The sequence below is a fragment of the Onthophagus taurus genome, chromosome 6 (genome assembly GCF_036711975.1).
Source record: "Onthophagus taurus isolate NC chromosome 6, IU_Otau_3.0, whole genome shotgun sequence".
Lineage (NCBI taxonomy): Eukaryota > Metazoa > Arthropoda > Insecta > Coleoptera > Scarabaeidae > Onthophagus > Onthophagus taurus.
In genome coordinates, this window is record NC_091971.1 from 9,360,646 (window position 1) to 9,382,041 (window position 21,396).

A 21,396-nucleotide genomic window follows, 5' to 3' on the forward strand; every position below is an offset into this window, starting at 1 on the left:
TTGTAAACAAAATAAAAATCGAAATTTTTAAAGCTGTAATGGGATCTTTTGAGATGTGAGAAAAAAGGAATTTTATACAACAACAATTTAATGCCCGTCAAAAGTAAAGGGTACATAAAAAGCTCGAAAGCTTTGTGAACAGCAATGGGACAATTTAGAACTTTCAGATATCGAACAGCCGCGGATATTGCTCGTACGTTTCCAAGTAGAACGCAATCTGAAACGTTTGTAGGGGTCGCACACAACGTCCCTCTCACTTATCGTTTCGGACATCTGATTTACGTCTTGTTGTTAAAATCGTGCCGCATAAATTCAAACCGTTCACCTTTTGGCATTTCAATGATATAACCATTTGATGAAATTAAATAAAAATATTTTGATGAATTGGATTTGAAGGAAAATCTCACGTTTATCCGTATTTATTGGAAAAGTTGAGAGCGCTCACGTCCGAACCACTCGGAAAGAGCGGGTTTATTTTCCAGGTTAATCTGAACCTGGGGATAAAAGCGCCACTGCCGCATAGAAAAACTTCACAATGGGGGAGGGCTATATCCCAGTCGACCATTTAACTTTGCATGGCGGTAGCGTTGGAGGTTTGCACCCACCATATTTTACCTCAAGTGACTATAGAAATTGCGGTTTACATTCTTTAGCTTGGAAAAACATTCAGAACGTGAGTAACCCCAGGTTACGAAACAAAGACTCATTTCTATCCACGCAAAAAAAGTCTTTTTTTACCCTATTTTCTTTATAACTATTTTAAGATTGGAGTAAAAATAAGTTTTTTCGTTACTTGCTGATGTTAGTTTTATGATTTTCCTTGAATACGGTTTTAGTGAATTTTACACTATGGGCTCAAGTCTTAGATATGATATGAAATGATTCTTACATCAAATAAAAAGTCTTTTGAAGAGTAGCAGATAGAGAAAACTAGTAAATGAAACGGATAAGACACCAAGAGTAGATATGAAGTGGGATGGATTTCCGAAAATATACAAATAAGGTGAAGTCAAGATACAAAAAAGTAGCAGACAAAGATGTAACTGTTCCAAAATCTGTATTCTATGTCTAGAGTTTGTATAAAAGACTCTGCAGATAGAGAGAAGTAAATATTGGATTTCATCCTGAATAATGTGCGTGAAGGTCAAAAAAGAGTCGACGAATAACGAAATAATCAAAGTTACGCAAGAGATAAAGGAATCAGAAAGGACAATCAAACAAAATATATATTTGAAAAACTGACAGGGATATTCTCAAGGCTTTATTTGTGTCAATAAATGTCATAAATTTTTATCTATACCATTTTACTTACTACTACTTGAGCGAAGGAAGGTCGGACTTCCCCTCGTTCGTCTTCTATATCCATGACTCACTGCCCCCTTACCACTTCAGTACATCCTTCTTTCTCCTAACTGCATCTCGTTTTCTTATCATTCAGTCCACGATCGGAAACAAGACAATCCTCCTGTATTTTCGGCTTACAGTTTACTACTTACATGTTACCTGGACGAAGGGAGGAAGAGTCCCTCTTTCTTCTTTTATTACCATGACTCTCCTTGACATTTCACTGTAGTTTTTTCCCATCCTACGTTGTCTCTTCCTTTCTTAGTTTGGCTATCGGACAGAACAAACAGAGCGAAACACATTCCTTACATATTTTGGTCTTACTCTTAGCTATTTGCATTTTATCTGGAAGAGAGGAGGTTGGATCAAGTTACCATCATTATGTTGGCTGCTCCTCAACCCAACTCAATCCAAATAAACCCAACTCAACCCAACCCAACAAAACCCAGCCCAAACCAAACCCAACCCAACCCATCCAAACCCAATAAAACCCAACCCAAGCCGAAATTAAACCGCATTGGAATTCTGTTAATCATTGAAATTCCTTAGTAGTCATTTTAGCTTCAAGTGGCAATTGTTCAAAACGTTTTGATATTAATTGATACTAATTCATCGCTTACCTATAACTTGTATCTATCATCTTTATTTCTTTGTATGACATTGGCTATACGTTTAACTCTTATGTGGCGAACTCCTCACACCTTTTTTCTGCGAGCTGTTTTTCTGTTCATGAGAAAACCATTAAAAACAAAATTATAAAAAATTTTACAAGTCTAATTTTATAATATAATTTGTCATCTAAGTCAAGGGGTTAAAGAACAAAGAAAAACACATTTTCATAATTAAAACGATAAAGTTTACAACCCGCCAGTATTAATTACATCTTAAGAGAATTAAAAAAGAAGATCTTGGTAGTAGCAGCTGTTCGTGCACCGATTGCAAATTTCGTTAAGTGGACACTAATACTGAGCACGTGTTAATTAACTCCTCTCTTTACTACATCGCTCCCTGCGTTCTTGGAGTCTGTAACAGTTTACTTGTGCACTAACACTCGTAGTTTCAATGTTCCAACGATAGCGATATCGTAGTACAGCGGTAAAATAGTACGTTGTGCAATTCCAGTTTGGAAAACGGTCCCGTTAAAGGGAAACAAGGTTGAACCATAAGGAAAGCGACGCCTCCATAAATTTTCTGGCTCAAAAAAGAGGCGAACAACTTGGATTGTGATGCGGGCAGATGTCAGTTCGTCCCGTTAGGACTCCGAGAGATACACAATGGTGAAGGCAACGGGAACGTAACGTGTTACCGGACGATCAATTATTTAGTGTCCATTTCGGACGGTGGGATACCGGTCGTATATTTTATATATTTTTTGAAATGAACTTGGTTGATGTATAGCTTTCAGGATTGTTTTGTTGGGATTTTCTTTCACACACATTTCATCATATAACAAAGCAACTTCAGTAATAAACATTGTTTCTTTACAACGTGGAAAATAGATAATCATCGTGAAAAAGTAGACAATGGCAAAATAAAATTCAAATATTTATGAGAATCGATACGGTTTTGTAAACATACACGACACTTCGCAAGTATAAAATACGGTGTTAAGCTGAGAAAGAAGAAGAACTTATAACCGAACGAGGAAAAAGCACATCGTGCGGGTCAGAACCAATACACGTCAAGAAAAGTTTTAAAAGTAAATCGAAGTATTATAAGAACTCTTTCGACGGCCGCCGTCGCCGCCGGCTTTTAGGTAAAACTTCCTTTTGAAATTCGCCCGAGTTTTGTACCGCGCGACTTCTCGCTTCGAGTTTGACCGCAAGTCACGTCTGGAAAAAAACCTGAAACGTTGAAAACGCCGCTGATGTTGAAGGCAGAATGCTTCTGAAAACAAAATGGCAACCGTCTACCCGCAAAAGGAAGCAATTTCAATTCTTTGCAGGTCATAGATTAAAGCTAAATTGTTTCCGAGAATAATGAGACTTATGGGGTAAAGTGAAAATGGTAATTGAAAACGTTTGTGGTTGTTGAAGTCGTCGGTGTTTTCTAGTGAGGATGAGTGTTCTCAAAAATGAAGTGATAAAACTAATATTAAGTGAAATACCATTGAGAATTCTAATTCCCTTTGGCCTCTTTTCCCATGCATACATAAATAGTCACGCAGAATTGGAACCAAGCGTCCGGGCGTCGTCGAAAGGAGCAAAAACAAGCGCTAAAGGCTAAGATCGATAGTCGTTTTGCGAACGCGGTGCGATTTAAATGAGAAGAAAACGAACGGGGAGCCTTTATTATTCATGGAGGGTGATCGCCGTCGCCGCCGTTCTGGTCTCCGGCGTATTTTCTCTTCAAAAGCAGAATGTCGTATTTGGATTTGTGGTGTTTTTTTTTCTTTTCTTTTTCCGACCACGCCAACCAGAGATTCATTAGCCAAGTCACGCCGAGTGGAGTTTAAAATTTCGATATCGCCGAGAGGACTTTTGGTTGCAATTTGCGTGAAACCGTTTTCAGGGCTCAGCCCCAAATAGATTGGATTTGACTTTTGCGTATATAGCCAAACCAAAACCGAACCCTACCGTTCGAAACAGGGGACGACGACGACGACGCACCGCATAACGGTGGGAAATTACTTGTGGCCGGGATTATCTCGTTAAATTAAATGTTTAGGCTGGTTACGCCTTCGAACCATTATAGCCTATAGCGATTGAAAATGGAATTGATTCCGAAGGCGACGTACGACAATTGAACGAAGCCGAATCGAATACGAATCCTCCTCCCAGGGTGTACAGATTGAAAAGGATTTCACGCTGAAATGGAGAGACTTCGTCTTCGGGTAGAAAATTCATTAAATTTCTAACCCTAACATTTTCTTCAATAACGTCAATATAAATATGGTTATAATATTTTATCCCTGCCATAAATAATGCATTCACATAGGGATCCTCTTTTCACACCTCAAATAGCCAGGATGGTTACACATGCAACATTAATTTTATTTAGGCCTACTGAAGACAAATTGTATACGAGATGGCGCAGATGCTGTTAGTTTCACTTATTTTTGGTGTTGAAATACGAGCTGGCCGTAATAATAGCGTTTTTTGCCACATCAAGTATTTTTACATGTTCCCATAACTCCGGTTTAATCTTCCGTGGATAATTCCATCGCGCTTTTAAACGGTTAATGTAGATGTTACAGTCCCGCGAGGAGGAGCAGTAAATCCACGGGACTACTTAAAGCCCTCCAGGGGGATGCACTAAGGTCCTTTCTTGTCGGTCTCGCGAGGATTTACCACAAAAGATCGACTGTACCGGGTATTCGTGGAAGGATCGGGAGAAATTCGATAATCGAACCGTGGTCTTTTGTATCAAAACCCGCACTTCCTATCACAATGAAACCCAAACAACCCACTTATAATTAGAGTTTCTATCAGTATCTATGTAGTAATACCGTTATTGCATTATTAGTGTTTTAGTTTATAACACAAAGTGTAATCTAGTTATAATTCCGTTTAACGAACATTTCTAAATAATCAATATTTTTGTTGTCAATACAAAATACGCATTACAATAGCAAATATACTCATGTTTTATAACAATAGATAACTCTGTATTATTTGAAATATCCATTTCAATGCATTCGAAAGTTATCTTGCAAACCGGAAAGCTCATTTAATGAATAAAACATTCAGAAGCCAAGACTCTTATCGGTATAACTTCAAAGTCAATATTCAACATCAACATAGAAAAGTATAAATCTTTCATGGGTTCACTTCGAGAATGCGTCAAAATAGCTTTTAAGTGAAGAAATATTACAAAATAGACGGTAATATAGTTCTATGAACAAACAAAGCCATAAATACAAAACTCATCTGACCGTGATATAAGAAAGAAACTCAATGGAATTAATCATAATAAAAATGTCGAGTTGTATTGATATATAACGTAAGCGAAGTTTGCTCGCAATTTTTTCAGGTCTCAAATAGATTGACATGTCAATCTATTTGAGAGATAGTGTTTTTGTCTATACCACGAGAATTTTTAAATCGATTTCGATGAATGATGTCTCAATCGAAAGCTTAATACTGATTTAATATAACTTAAAAGGAGGAAAAAAACGAATACATCAATAATTTCCATAGAACCTCTTCGATGAAGGTAACAATGCGGCAAAAGATAAGAAAACTGAGCCAGATATAACACACTTTATCAGTGATTTTATTGTGTATGATAGGAATTGAGAATCGAACATGATTCCAAAACGAAGTAGTTGACCTTTTCTATACAACATAGTCAAGTTGCGACTACATTTAGAAATCATGGACGAAATAGTCCGAAATCTGACAGATTATGTGGCGAAAGAGATTCAACAAAATCTGACACTCTAGCGGAGAGATTAACAGCAGAAGCGCGCTAGCGAATGAAGCCATTACTAGACTAACAAATATATGGAGAAGTCGTGCAATCTCTTTGACAACGAAAATGAGACTGGCAAGGCGCCTGGTGTTCTCTATCGTTCTTTATGGATCAGAGTGCTGGTCGTTAAAAACCACGGACGAAAAGAAAATCGATGCCTTGAAGATCTTTTGTGGGAACAACACCTGAAATCACAAAAAGAAGCTGAAAACATTGTACAATTTTTTGGCAAAAGATCACGTGGAAGATCTTTACAAGGTACACCGACATTATCACAAATATCACGGTAAAATCTAGCGCGCACATTCAAGATGGCTGAGAACAGGAATGAATGGCGAAATGCTCTGGAGAGTAACTCATGTTAAGCACGATTCTAGAATATGAGATTCCAACTTAGAAGAAGAAGTTGTCATATAAAATGCTATAATAAGATCTTCAATTGCAGTATCACCAAACTATTTTACATGAAGATACTACAAAGGTTCTTTAATGGGAGTTTAGGGATTTGCAATGAATTTAGAACAGCAAGTTCAACATTAGATGTCCTATGCCAGTGTCTGTTGTGACGAAATATCCAATTATAATATCTTTAATGAATTTTTAATGAAGATAATCCAATGGATATCTAATGACAGTACCAATATTGGGTTTTCAAATATTTCAAATGGTAATAACACTATTAGCAGTGTTATTGGAATATGATAATGGAATGACATGATTCTATTGGATCTTTCGTTCTAGTATCTGGAGTGGCAAATCGTTCAATTGCTATTTAGAATAAAGGTATTCCAATGGATCTCCTAATGGATCTCTTAAAACTAGTCATCTACAAGGAGTATTCATCTGGCACTTTGACAGCAATATCTAGTCTTTCTCAGCAGTATCTACTCTTCTACAAGCGTAAGTAGTCTTGTATAAGCAGTATTAATTCTTCCATTACTAGTATCTACTATTCTGCTACAAGTTTCTAGTCATTTGTCAGCAGCATCTACTCCCACAAGCAATAAGTAATCTTCTGCAAGCAGTATCAAGTTTTGCGTTTCTAGTATCAAGTCTTCTGACAGCTTTACCTAGTCTTTTCTCAGTAGTATCTACTCCTATAAACAGTAAGTCTAGTGTCTGGAGCGGCAAGTCCTTTAATTGCTATTGAAGGCATCCCATATTGTAGTGGATTTATAACGGCAGTATTTGCAATAATAATATTTACAGTATCCAGTTCACTAATCTAGATTAAATTAGTAGTACAGATTTTCCAATAACACTCCAATGAAATTGGACTTTTAAAAATAATTCAATAATAATAACACAGAGAGCCTGTTATGATAGTATCTTTGAATTATGTCAGTATTTGCAGTGAGAAGATCTCCAATTGCAATACCTGCTATATTCGGTTTTCAATGCATCTGAATTAGATACTTTTGTAAACAGGCAATCGATTAGGATAGTTATCTCCATTTTATATAAAAAATTATTTCTAAAGTGATTTAAAGCAGGGCGAAAGCGCACCATTTAGGTAGTGTTTGAAAGAAATAGATATGCAAACTAATAAGCAGATACATAAACTGAATGATAAACTGTTGAAAAAGTTTAAGTTTTCGAATAATTCCACATGATGGAACGAACAGGTTGAATGTTCACATATAAAACCTATTTCGATTGCGTATCGCTGCTCGAAATCGTAAATGTGTCATCCAAAGAACAATAAAAATAAATTTATGGTCCAAGAAGGAGATATAAAATTAAAGAAGTATCCGACCAATATGATCGATCACCATCCTCCATTTCTTACCAAAAAACACGATAAGTTTATATGTAGATGAAATTACTTCCTTAGCTTCCGTTTCACGGGCTGTCACACTTAATTCCGGCGACAAATAGGTTAACGGGCACGAAGGTCGCAAGTATGAGACACTCCCATTCTCTCGCCTTGCGATTTTCTTCCGTCTCAAGAGATTCGCAAAATTGAATTCCGTATGATCGAATGTTCTGTATCTTGAATATAAATTGAGTTTAAGTCAATTGTATCTTCAATTTACAATTTTTTCTGGTAAAAAATTAGAATTTTTTAAAAAAGATTTTAATTAATTAGATTTTTAATAAATTCATTGCTGGTATAATATTATAAAAGAAGTATTATATTTTTAAATAATAGCATAAAAATGTTCTCTATGGAATAACAATTTGTATTTGAGAAAGCTTTGTTCAACGTACACTAAAGTTGAAATTCTGTGATCTGGTCGTTATGATAACAATATCGTTACGATGCCCTCGCGGCGAGAAAAATTCTTTAGGGTTACCGTTCTTTACTGCGGGGTTTAGATTTTTTTAGTTTTACGAAAAGCATACAGATGGTGCATTTACCGGCGTCTCCACCATTAAATCATCTCTATGTGCCAGTACAAAATTTCCCGAAGAGCCGGAAGCATTTAATATTTTATGGGAGGGTAAATTTTTTTCGTGAGGTAAAATTTTAGCGGATTCGCCGATAAAGTCAATTGTTCTTTTTTTACGTATTTCATTCAAGTTGTAAACTAGCTCAGCGGGAAAACAGCGTGGCGATTGCAGATTTTATCCTCAATTATAACTTTTCCGAGTTAAACTCGAATCTTATAATTTTCAGTCATTAAAACTTTTGTCATCAGTCGCGAACGGGACTTCCATCTAATTGGAGGACCTTAAAAAACCGTCAACAGAGATTCGGTACGCGCCTTTGAAAATTAACGGACGTCGCATCTCGCGATTTCCACTTTGAGGCCATCCAACTTCCTTTTGCCTTTTCATTTTATCTCTTTAAAGCTTTTCTTTAATTAAAAATATTTCTACTACTTAAAAATTCGATTAAACACAAATGATGTACTTAATTAAACGAAAAAAAAAAGGGGAACCAAAACGTTCAACAAAAAAGGTGTTGTTAGGGATGGTGATAAAGAAAACGTGGTTCATATAATGGATAGGAACTGTGTGAAAAAAGCATTACAATAGGAGGAGAGTAATTGTCGAAAATGTCGACGCGCAGGATGCCAGAAGAGAAAACGAAGCCTCACAAATGAAATGTCATTAGCACGATACCGTGAAATCTCTTCAGTTGAGGGTGACAGCGGACAGGATCGTTAGTGGGAATTGTCAACGCCCACACTTGTCCCGGTTAATAGATATTTAATTGGACTGTGGTACACTTCAATCTTTCCACATTCATAAAACATAAAACAAAAAATTTGATGAGACTTGTTTTAAAATATCGTTTGGATTCATTACCGTTTTACGAAGATAGCACTATAATAGCATCTATTAATCAAAATAACGATTCAATTTAACCTCCGGAAGCGATGAATGGTTACGTTGTAAGTGTTTCTCGCAAGTGCAATTCATTCAGGGCGGCGCGTACGGCCACCTTTTTTTTTCATGCATCCATTAGAGCACGAACCCGCCCTCGTCCTTCGCAAAAGCCCTTCCAATAAATTATGGTCGAACGACAGCAGTCGATGGATTCCCACCGCAAATTGACAAAAAAAAACTTGCTGCAGTAGGGAAAAATATGGGAACGGCATCTGGATGCAAATACACGAACGCCATACATCACAGACTTAGCGTCGGTGGAGACTTTACGTCCATCCAGCGCGGTGGGGTCGTGGGGTCAAGAGGGCACACCATGAATGGTGCCACCACTGAACTTCGGGGGTCAGCTTCAAAATGGCGAGGTTACCGCTAATCCAACGACGAACCGTATTATGCCATTGTCACAACCTGCTGTTACATTGGTTTTCGAGCTGTTCATTAATATATAACCGCAGATTAATTAAAAAGCATGTTTTTATCACCAATTCATTTTAGAACGTGAACCATCCTAGATTTAATAAGCTTCTACATGTAAATCCCCATGAAATATATTATTTCTCACCATCTAATACCTCTTTGTGATATCCGACAAACATTAATTATACAAAGCACTACATTGCGTTCCGCACGTAAATACCTTATTTAACAAGGGTTGGGTTGAACCCTTATGTCTTAATAGCCGTAAGAGGCTGTTCGGTAATATTATAATTTACAAGCTAGAAATTGCATAATTTCTAAAATGTCGTTTCAATCGATCGTTGTTGACCCAAAGAAATTATATGACATAAAATTATTAATGATTACATTACAAAAAGTTCCCATTACTTAGATTACTTCGTTTACTGCAATTATGGGAATCATAAAAGTTAAACCATTGTAAATGACTCAATATGTCAGTAACAAGTTTTGATGCAATTGGGTTGGAATGAGTTAGGGTTGGGTTGGCTTGGGTTATATCCAGCTTTTACTCTTTCCATATCCAACGGGAAGAGGTCTTGGCCAAGGAAGAAGTGGAGGAGGTCAAAAGGAAAAGTGGAGAGGTAGGTGGAGGAGAGACACCAGGAAGAGAAAATGGACCAAGAAGAGTCCATCTCAAAGAACTCTTGATTCATGGTTGTTTTAAGGCATATTTATACAACCATAAGAGAGTAGAAGGTGAAAAGTGGACGAGATGGACCAGGGAAAGGAAGCTTGTCAAAATCAGGATGAGACAAAGGAAAACAGCATGGCGATGATGTCTGGTAGCCGAGAGGGATGGTCCATCACGGAAATATGATTGATGAAGATCAAACAAGAAAGAAGGAGAAGAGGAAGACATTGTGATAAAAACTCGTAAGGGTGCTTCCGGAGGAGAGGAGGAAGAGTTTTTGTCGGTCGGCAACCCAAGAAGGAAGTCAGTTCGATTCTATCCGGCAACATGACAACTTAGACGGGTGTCTGTTATTATATAGAGGAGGAGTGAAGATTGAAATAATGGCTAGGGGGTTGCAAATACCTACTACTTTGGGCTTTGTTGGGTTGGGGTGTATTGTGTTGGGTTGGGTTGGGCTAAATTATCCAGCTTTTCATGTCCATCGAGAAACGACTCTAAACTCTGATTTTTAAACGTGAAGGATATCCTGTGAATGCTTTGTATTCTGAACCTCCAAATTTATTCCTAATATCATTAGGCATACTTAATTTTCACAATGAACACATCTTGGAATATACTTTAGGTGAGTTGTTATATTTAAAACTAATACAACACCTCCGGTTTATACAACACGTTTTGGATAGGGTGAAAATCTAAGTTATAATTCTTCAATTCGACCAAAACATCAAAAGATTGGTGTTATCTTCTTGTAAGTAACCTTAAGTGAGTATACTTAAATCGATTTTGCAAAGTGAGCAAAGTACGAGGATAGAAAAACTTAAACAGCTTTGTGATTTAAGATATTGATTTGAGAAAGTGAAGCAATTCTATAACTTGGTATTAGGTAACCAAGTTGATGGATGCTATGTTTGATCATACTGAGTAGGAACAATGTTGTCAGGTTGGTTCTAGAAGTCTTAAGAAGCCTAATAAAGGTCTATCTGCTCGGAACTTGAGTTGGGTTAAGTCTTTCTGATCTTTATTCCAATGATTCCAACCCATTCAAACTGAAATTATAAAATATCTGTAAGGCATTGGAGGGACTCTCCAAGATTAATATTTCATTACAGCGTTAATTTTACATGAATCTAATGAATCTGGAGGCATAAGAATGTTAATAAATGAAAATATTCGCTATTGATCACACGACAACCTCATAATAACTGATTATACAATCGGTTCATAAACATTTTATTTTTATTTATTTAAACAAGCAGATTTAAATTGATATAATCAACCTTGTATTTGAATATTTCGGTTTTAAACTTTATTAATTTTGAGTTATACACAGAACAATGACCTTACAAATTAAGCTAGTTCGTATTTAATCCAGTCACGTATTGTGTTTGTACGCTAACCCTTAGCGTATACAGAATATAACATGTCGAATGGCGTAAATTGGTAGTTCCACGACGCGTCAATCCGTCGAACAAGTAATTTAAATCGTCGCTAATATAATTTCAAAGCTTTTTGGTATGATTGTTACTTTCAGTTGAGTATTAGGTTATTTGGATACCCTAAAACATATGATTTGTCAAACTAGACTGTGTTGAAATATCATTTAGATTCCTTTCAGTGAGATTATTTGTAAAGTCGGCAATACTTTTTTATGGCCGAATATGAATCCTATCTTCTTTTCTTTTAATTTACGAGAATGGTTGAGCTTAGATCCTTGTAAAAGTACTGTCATACATAAAGTTAGTAAATGAGCTTGACGATGGTACGCTTTTACACGTTCGGCCACCCAAAGGGTTTATATGTGTGAATTGTTAGCACTTGCCCGACCTATTTTTCTTGGCACGGCGGCCATAAAATTAATTAGGGCCGTGACCTTTCACTCGCCCCTCGGTAGCAATTCCAAAATGGGGAAGTGAAGACAAAGAAAAAAAGAAAGAAATGAGAGAAACGGTTTCAATGATACCGGAATTGTTTCCTTTCTTTCTAACCTGTGTCTTAAATTATCTTTCCCTGGAAGTTTTTTTTGTATTCCCAATTGGGTTAAAAAATAAAGGTGATGTTTGAGTAAGAAAGAATACTAAAATCAAGTTTTTTCCTTTTTTTTCAGGGTAGTACTTACTACCAGATTTACTACATAAATCCTTTCGCCAACAGTGGTAAGTTAGAACTGTGAATTTTTTATGCATGTTCGTGAATAATGTAGCCGCCCCCCAAATTTGTAGTCCTATGCGAAATAGGGTCGCTACCCTCACATATACACGGTAGGATGATATTATTCAAATGATTCTACGCTTCAGGTATTTTAAATAAAATTTTGGTCGCAACGTTTTACATAATAACATTTTTAACCCACATTTTTAAAATTCTATATTTTTTTACATATTAAAAGCTAATCTACTTTCTTACTAAAAATTTTTGCGATAAACTTTGAAACTTAGGAGTAATCCTCGAGTATAAATCAACCAATTCCAATAATTCACATAGAGTCTACACAGTACGGCCCCTTAATACGGCTAAAAGCGTTTCCAATAAATTACAATAGATCGAAATGACGACTGAAATCTATTGAAACTGCTGCGCTTTTCAGTTTCTATTGACATTTCTAGAGTTTCTCCGGGTCTTTTCATTTATTTTAGTTTTCTACGCGAACATGTTTTCATTGAAACCATTTAAATACGTTTTTATCGTAATGGTACTTAGAATTGTAAAGGAGAAAAGAAGATTTCAGGCTAAACGTAAGTAAACTAACAAGTCACGTCGTTAAAAAAATTACGCTCAAATTTGAAAAGATTTATTCATGTAAATGAAAAAACAAATAATCATGACTTAAACGGATATTGAACTCGGTTGTTGTACTAAAACGTTTCATAAAAAGAATATTTTCTTTTAAAAGTATCTTTCTTAATCCCATAATCTCTGATCTTCGATATTACTCCCACTTGAGAATAATGTTACAGAAAATCCGCTGCAGCATCACTTTTTGAGCTTTTTAACTACTTTTACACAACTTCCGGTCGATACGGTCTAACTTGTACTTTAGAGACGAGGAAATCTAATTGAACAACACAATTCCCCTTCGGTCGAGGGTGCATTTTAAGCAGCACACAACGGCAGAGGAAAAGTTTGTGCGAGCGCTTCCGCTTCGAGTAACTATTTCATATTGAAATCGCTTTCGAGAAAATATTTAAATGCAAAATGGAATTTTCCAAATGTAAAGAGAGACGAACCAGAATTTTCCGATATTAACACCGAATAGAACTTCTTTGAGTGTAAATAATGAGATTAAGGACGATAGATCAAAGAGATTAGTACTAATATTATTAATACCTAAATAATAATGGTAGTTAGTGATCTCGTGTTTTCAATACATCATCTGCAATTGTGAGCAGAGTCATATAACAATTGTATCCCCACCAAAAGCTCGATCGATTAGCCGGATAACATTATATTCTTTATACAAAGAGTTGTTTGTGGATTATTTTTTTCAAAAACCTTTAATTTAACATAAATCTATTTCTGATTATTCCGATTTGAGATGGTTGAAAGTTTTAATTGAATACGTAATCGCGGTACGAGAACAACCGTTTTGATGCAAAACTCTCAACGAGTCTATGTGCTAATGAGTGCTGTTAAGAACACTTTAATTAAAGTTGTATGGAGAAAGGGATCAAATGCTAAACGGACTTCGTTAACACAATAAGATCAAAAACAAACGATTTTTTTAAAATTATTTATCTGTTTATGAAGTTCGTTTTAGAAAAATAAATACATCAAATATTTCTTGGAAAACGATAATAAACAATCATTATCAGTATTTTATCGACGAAAAGGTCATCTAAACATAATCTCTTTACGAGTATAAAATCTTGAATGTTTTTGTGTTATAATTCAGATTGAATGTCATCATGTTTCGATTAATTCTATTATCCGTCTTATTAAATGTATGTTTAAGTGATAAATGTAACGTTGATTTAAATGGTGTTAAAAAGAAATGGTCGCAAAGAGCTTTAAGTGAACCATTCGAAACGGAAGATGCGTTATCAAGTCTTCAAGATGCGTATAAAATCACAATTAAAGGTCAAGAAATACCCGTTCTTTGTAAAGGTACTGTAAAAGGTCTTGAGAAGTTATACGAACTTGATATGGATTTTAATGGAATCAAAGAAATTGAAGTGGGAGCGTTTGCTGATGTTGTGCATTTAAGAGATCTTCATTTGAACAAAAATAGATTGAAGCATATTAAAGCTGGTGTTTTCAACGAGTTAGGGATAAGTATTTTAAGACTGGGAGATAATGAAATTGAGTTAATTGATCAAACCGCTTTTGACGATATGCCTAATTTAAGAATAATTCATCTTAATAATAACAAAATATCAGCTATAAACAAGGAGTGGTTCAAGAATACACCAAACGTTCATCAACTTACTTTAGAAAACAATTTAATTACGAGTTTAGTAGAACACAACTTTAAAAACCTTCAGGGTAAACTTTTTTTTTATGATTTACCCGCTTGGTTAAATATAGATTTGAGTGGTAATAAAATCGCAACGATTGATCCTAAAGCTTTCGATGGGTTGGAAGAATTAGGGATATTATCGTTGGATAAAAATGAAATATCTGTATTACACGAAGACACTTTTAAAGATGTAGGACGTATATCGTGGATTAATTTAACATCGAACAAAATTAGATGTCTTCCGCAACATATGAAACATATTTTAAAAGCTGACGCAACATTCTTGGAAAATAATCCTTGGAATTGTACTTGTTTGGAGACTTTACAACAACAATTGAAATGGAGGCGACTTACAAGTAAAGTTAGTATCAGTAGCGATGTTTTAAAATGTAAAATTGATGATTTAAAATCAACGGTGAGAGATGTTTTAGCAGAACACGAATAAAGATTTGAAAAAATATTTTTAATAATTTTTTTATACCATTATATTAATTTGTAACAACAATTGTTTTCACAGGAAGTTTTTTTGATTTAACACGATTTTTGGTGTTATGTAGTTCAATCAATTGTGTAGATGTTATGTTTGCTGGAGACTCTGGAACGAACATGTTTCAGGGATGCAAAAGAATAGATTGCCAAAGATTGTCAAGCATCCAAAAGGACACGAGGTTAACTAGGCGTCCGCTTCACAAGAAATTCAGACAGAATAGTAAGAGTAAAACAAGCCTCTATGGATTCTGCAAAGAAGAAGACATGAAAAGTCTCAGGTTTGGGATATCCTTCTGCAAGACTAAGTATCATGGAATGCGCTGCTTGTAGCCGAACACCTGCACCAATTTCTGTGAAAGATGACGTAATCATTGGAAAAACATCTCGGTTTTCTTTTCATATATGTCTCGTTTTCTTGTAGTACTGCTCTCGTTCATTTACTCTTAAAATCGAAATTAAAGTTATTGCAGTTTATGCTTCAAGGATATATTTGACGAATTCAAACACATGATCTTCCAAATAACTAATTTCATAACCCCCCACAAACCTAAAACAAAGTATAACACTTTACAATGATAAAAACCATAATCATATAAATACCTCATATAAAAAATATCTTTAGCAAATAAAACGCCAATATCCGTTACCTTTTTCCTTGTGGGTTAATTCCTAAGGTTTTTAGCTTAAGTCAACCCTGGATCAAATGCTAAACGGACTTCATTAACACAATAAGACCAAAAACAAACGATTTTTTTTAAAATTATTTATCTGTTTATGAAGTTTGTTTTAGCAAAATAAGTGCATTAAATATTTCTTGGAAAACAATAATAAACAATCATTATCAGTATGTTATCAACGAAAAGGTCATCTAAAAATAATTTCTTTACGAGTATAAAATCTTGAATGTCTTTGTGTTAAAATTCAGATGTCATCATGTTTCGATTAATTCTATTATCCGTTTTATTAAATGTATGTTCAAGTGATAAATGTAACGTTGATTTAAATGGTGTTAAAAAGGAATGGTCGCAAAGAGGTTTAAGCAGACCTCTCGAAACGGATGATGCGTTATCAAGTCTTCAAGATGCATATAAAATCACAATTAAAGGTCAAGAAATACCCGTTCTTTGTAAAGGTACTGTAAAAGGTCTTGAGAAGTTATATGAACTTGATATGGCTTTTAATGGGATAAAAGAAATTGAAGTGGGAGCCTTTGCTGATGTTGTGAATTTAAGAGATCTTCATTTATATAAAAATAAATTGAAGCATATTAAAGCTGGTGTTTTCAACGAGTTAGGAATAAGTATTTTAAGACTGAGAGATAATGAAATTGAGTTAATTGATCAAACCGCTTTTGACGATATGCCTAATTTAAGAATAATTCATCTTAATAATAACAAAATATCAGCAATAAACAAGGAGTGGTTCAAGAATACACCAAACGTTCAGCTGCTTACTTTAGAAAATAATTTAATTACGAGTTTAGTAGAATACAACTTTAAAAATCTTCATGGTAAACATGTTTTGTATGATGAACCCGCTTGGTTAAATATAGATTTGAGTGGTAACAAAATCACAACGATTGATCCCAAAGCTTTCGATGGGTTGGAAGAATTAGGGATATTATCGTTGGATAGAAACGAAATATCTGTATTACACGAAGACACTTTCAAAGATTTAAGACGTATAATGTGGGTTACTTTAACATCAAATAAAATTAGATGTCTTCCGCAACATATAACACATGTTTTAAAAGCTGACGCAACATTCTTGGAAAATAATCCTTGGAATTGTACTTGTTTGGAGACTTTACAACAAAAATTGAAATTGAGACGACTTATGAGTAAAGTTAGTATCAATACCGATGTTTTAAAATGTAAAACTGATGATTTAAACTCAGCGGTGAGAAATGATTTAGATAAATACGAATAAAAAATTCAAAAAAAATTTATTAATTGTTTTTTTTATACCATTATATTAATTTGAAATTGTTTTGATTTTTTTTTTTGATTTTACATGATTTTTGCTATTATGTAGTTCAATTAATTGTGTAGATGTTATGTTTGCTGGAGACTCTGGAACATCTTTTAGCCATGCAAAGAAATAGATTGCCAAAGATTGCCAGGGATTGCAGGCCAGCATCTAAAAGGACGTGAAGATAACTAGGCGTGCGCATCACAAGAAATGCAGACAGAATAGTAAGAGTAGAACAAATCTCTATTGATTCTGCAAAGAAGAAGAAGAAGACATGGAAAGTCTCAGGTTTTGATATCCTTCTGCAAGACATAAGAGCATGTTTGTAAAAAAATTTATTCTTAACGATATTACTCTCTGGCACTTTTACTCTCAGATCAATAGATATTAAGAAAAATACACGAATATGAAAAGTATATGATTTTCGTTGTTTTAAGAACAATTAAAAGAAATGAATCTGCAATCAGAGACTTGGTATGTTTTGAAACAAAACTATAAGATCATTATCATAATGGATACTGTTAAGCAAAAAGTGAAAAAAAAAACGGTTCTGCTAATATAAATATAGGTATGGTACAAAAAAGAATGCCAGTAGATGAAAATAGATTCTGGAAATCAACTCTCAATTAACCAAAGAAAGAGATTAAAATTTCTGCAAAGTTGAATGATGGATGACATTAGAAGACATGCTTTGCATAATATAATGCTAATGAAAAGGCGGTAAAAGCCGTCTCTCAAGACCTTGTTAAGGTTATGGAAGATAAACGATATACACCTGACAATGTATGGAATGCAGATGACCACCTTCATCTGCAAACGAATACCGAGCAGAACGTACTTAGCCAAATCGCAGACTACTGCTGGTGGTTTTAAGGTTTCAAAACAAGCTATGCCAGTATTATTTTGATCCAATGCTTCGGGAGATTAAAACGCATCAGTAAACGGAGCAAGTTCAAAGAAGGTAGTATAGAAACTACCTATTCACTGGATAGCAAATAAGAAAATCTAGGTGTCATCTTTACAGAATGTTACAACAAATGTTTTGTCCAAAAACTCAGAAGTCATCAAAAGTCGTTCAAAACATTCCAGCATGTTTTGACCAAAATGAACGTCGAAACATCATCATTGTTGTAGAAGTCAAATGCATATATAGCAACTTTTATTAAAATAAACATCTTTTATTAATACTTTTTTACACTCATTCTTCAAGAGTGTAGCTATCGTGTAAAAACAGAATTAGATGTAGCTAATAAATGGAGAAATCAAACAAAGAAAATAGTAGGGGAAATGATGGTGTTATCGATTTTTTGTGTTTGATTTAGTTTTTTACGTGTGTTTGGTTGGTTTGAAACGATTGTACACTACTGGGTAGCAGTACGACGGTCGTAAATTTATTGTGTAAATTAAACGATAAAACGAAAGCGCACTTTAAAGTGGCTGTAAATCCCGAATTTGTAATTACACCTCTGCGAGATTAACAGAAAAGGACTGATTTACAGAGCTACCTTCGCCACGTACAGCTTCAATTAAGAGTTCATGGCGGGTTCCCGAACTTTTCGTGATTCATAAATTTTCAAATTCTCTTTACTAATATTTCGGTCGTATCGCTTATCTAAATTTTTGGCGTTTCACTCAGATTTAATGTTTTATAAACACAGTTGTGGGTTTGATAGTTTTTGCTCTTTGTGTTACAAGTCCATAATGTCAATTCGGAAAGTTGCTGTCTACAATGTCTAGTGCATTATGCATGAAACTTGCTAACAGGCACTGCCTTTCAGTTGCTAAGCAACGGGATCAGTTGCATGTCTGATGCACATTTGATGGGAGAATGGACCCTCGAAAAGGATGAAGGAGGGTGTGCTAAACTAAATTAGTTATATGTATAGGGGGAGAACGAGGGCGATAACTTCCCCTTTCTCATTCTGGTATTTTGTTTGAATTGCGAAAGGCCTTTTCTCACGTCTCACAGAAAAGGCGATCAATACTGGTTTCTTCAAAAAAAATGTTATGTGGTTGATTTTCTAGTATGTATTAAAATTGTATTGTTTAAATATTACCACACAAATATATTTATGAAAGGATATATCAATAAAGAGTTTTCAAGGCGAGCATCGACGTTGGATAATATTTTTCGGGGCCAGCCTATGCGTATAAAACTTTGATAACCCCATAAAATATAATAAGGCTTGCCGAAAGGTATAAACTTTATTATGTAACCATAAAAAGAGGCGATGGTGTACTAAACAAAAATAGGCAAAATGGCTGGTATTCATAGATTACATTTCCTTATCAGGAGTTTCATAAATAAAATTAATCTTCAATTTATAAACTTTAAGAAGATTCCTCTGAAGCTTTAACACGTCCCAAAGCGATACTTAATTATTCCGGAATTCCTCGTACAAATAGCTCGCGCTTATGCTTTCATAGTAATTAAAGCTAAGCTCGGGTGCAATCTAATCTCAATTCCGAAGATAAAGCTGACTTACGGTCGTAAGGCGTCTCATCAGCGGGGACTTTATTAATCCTGTGAAATTCGCGGAGGACAAACGTTCGCGTGGCGCATAATTAGGGAGTTGGATCGAAAATCGATGTTACCCGTCCTCGACAAGAACCCCTCGTTCAATTCGGGGTCCCCCTTTTCCAACTGATGACGTCACCACCACCAGCGAAGCCGCTCTGGGAACAACCCCTCCGTTATTGCCCGCCAGAATCGGGATTCCCTACGATAAAAGTTACCCTCCCTGTTGTGCCACAATTTGTGCAAAAGTTCAATAATTGCTTCTCGGACTCTCTCAAATATTGAAATAAACCGGGTCTAGAGAGTGCGCCACCGACCGTGATAGGGTTAAGTAACTTTGCTAATTTGTTTTAACCTTCTTTGATAGGGCAGTTTCGGATCTGTTCTCCCTCGTTTTCGTGAGTTCCCTAATTGATTTTGTCCTTTTTGATTTGTTTTGGGTTAAGGCCGAGAGTGCTATAAAAGCAATTCGAAATTGGAGTGTGGATCGCATATACAGACAAGAAAGAAGAGACCGAAATTAACTAAAAATTACTCAGGTGAATCCATTATGACACACTAAGACTCCTAATTACAATTTATCACGTTTTGTCGCTCGGTACTAACGAACTTCTTCTTACGCTAACGAACGTCTCACTTTCCTAATATAACTTGCACGCCGTATAGAATTTTAAATTGCCATAAGGGTATCTCTACTCTCCTTTCGCTTAAGCTTCGGGAATTGCGGTTAGAGCCGTGATTAATATGCATTATTTATATCTTAAACGTAATTAACGTTAGGTCGTTTCAAAAGTCTCTCTCGTCGGAAAAGTCAACTCTTGTCTTAAACTCGACCCTTTAACTAACTAACGTCTGTATTCAAGATGCAAAACCTAGGAATTAAGTTGCAAATCCGGTAAATACGTTTCTGTATGCATCAGAATAACTTCCTTGAACTTTTTGTGGCATAACAACTTCATAAAAGTAATACTACTTTTGTGGAACTCATTTTACATACTCTGATTGAGGTAAGAATTGATCTTAGTAATTATAATGATTATGTATAATGATGTTAAATAAGTTAGATAAGAATAGAATAAGAAAAACTGTAAGGTTTGGCACTTCGAAAGTAGTTAGGTTGCTGTTTTAAAACGCCAGACACGATGTCGATGATAAGAATTCTGAAAATAGTGGTATCTTTTTTCATGCATTAAATCAATGCCAACAATGTGTGAACAATGGTAATACTTGGAAATTGGAGCATGTTATAAAAAAACATTTAGAACAAAAGCTATAGCAAAATTTATTCTTAACAATATTGCTCTCTTATATTTTTCCTCTCAGATGCATAGATATCGAGAAAAATACAAGAATATGAAAATTTGATGAATTTCGTTGTTTCACTAGTTGTCAATTCGGAAAGCGAAGCATGATATCAAAAAACTTTTGGAATAATAGTTGTAGCAAATTTTATTCTTATCAATATTGTTCTCCTTCACTTTTGCTCTCAGATGCTTAAAGATCGAGAAAAATACGAAAATGTGAAAATTTGATGAATTTCGTTGTCAAAGAAAACTTCAAGGTATAATTAATGTTTGTAAACAAAACTAACCTTACCTAACATTCCTTCACGCTATAATTGACATTACAAAAGAAAACTTCACGCTATAATTGCCATTACTAATTGCCAAAGAAAACTTCATGGTATAATTAATGTTTGTAAACAAAACTAACCTTACCGAACATTCCTTCACGCTATAATTGACATTACAAAAGAAAACTTCACGCTATAATTGCCAT

The 21,396-nt window shown here is 35.0% G+C and overlaps 3 protein-coding genes across 4 annotated transcripts in view; all 3 read left to right on the forward strand.

Annotated features, from left to right (window-relative positions):
• Nucleotides 1-21,396, forward strand: part of LOC111427738 (Schwannomin interacting protein 1) — a 92,897-nt gene that overhangs the window by 6,924 nt on the left and 64,577 nt on the right. For both annotated transcript variants that reach the window (XM_071196351.1, XM_023062997.2), the window contains exon 2: nt 12,291-12,339. The gene's annotated coding sequence lies outside the window, so the exon portion shown is untranslated. The remainder of the gene's footprint in view (nt 1-12,290; nt 12,340-21,396) is intronic.
• On the forward strand, nt 14,089-15,084 carry LOC111427787 (insulin-like growth factor-binding protein complex acid labile subunit). Its single transcript, XM_023063089.2, has one exon. It carries the CDS (start codon nt 14,089-14,091, stop codon nt 15,082-15,084), a length of 996 nt encoding a protein of 331 aa, XP_022918857.2.
• LOC111427788 (leucine-rich repeat-containing protein 4C-like) lies at nt 16,043-17,076 on the forward strand. The gene has a single exon (XM_023063090.2). The coding sequence runs from the start codon at nt 16,062-16,064 to the stop codon at nt 17,055-17,057; it is 996 nt and encodes a 331-aa protein (XP_022918858.2). The 5' UTR covers nt 16,043-16,061; the 3' UTR covers nt 17,058-17,076.

Bases quoted from the DNA above. Each gene is read 5' to 3' on its own strand.
- LOC111427787 (XM_023063089.2), top strand. From the start codon at position 14,089: ATGTTTCGATTAATTCTATTATCCGTCTTATTAAATGTATGTTTAAGT.
- LOC111427788 (XM_023063090.2), top strand. From the start codon at position 16,062: ATGTTTCGATTAATTCTATTATCCGTTTTATTAAATGTATGTTCAAGT.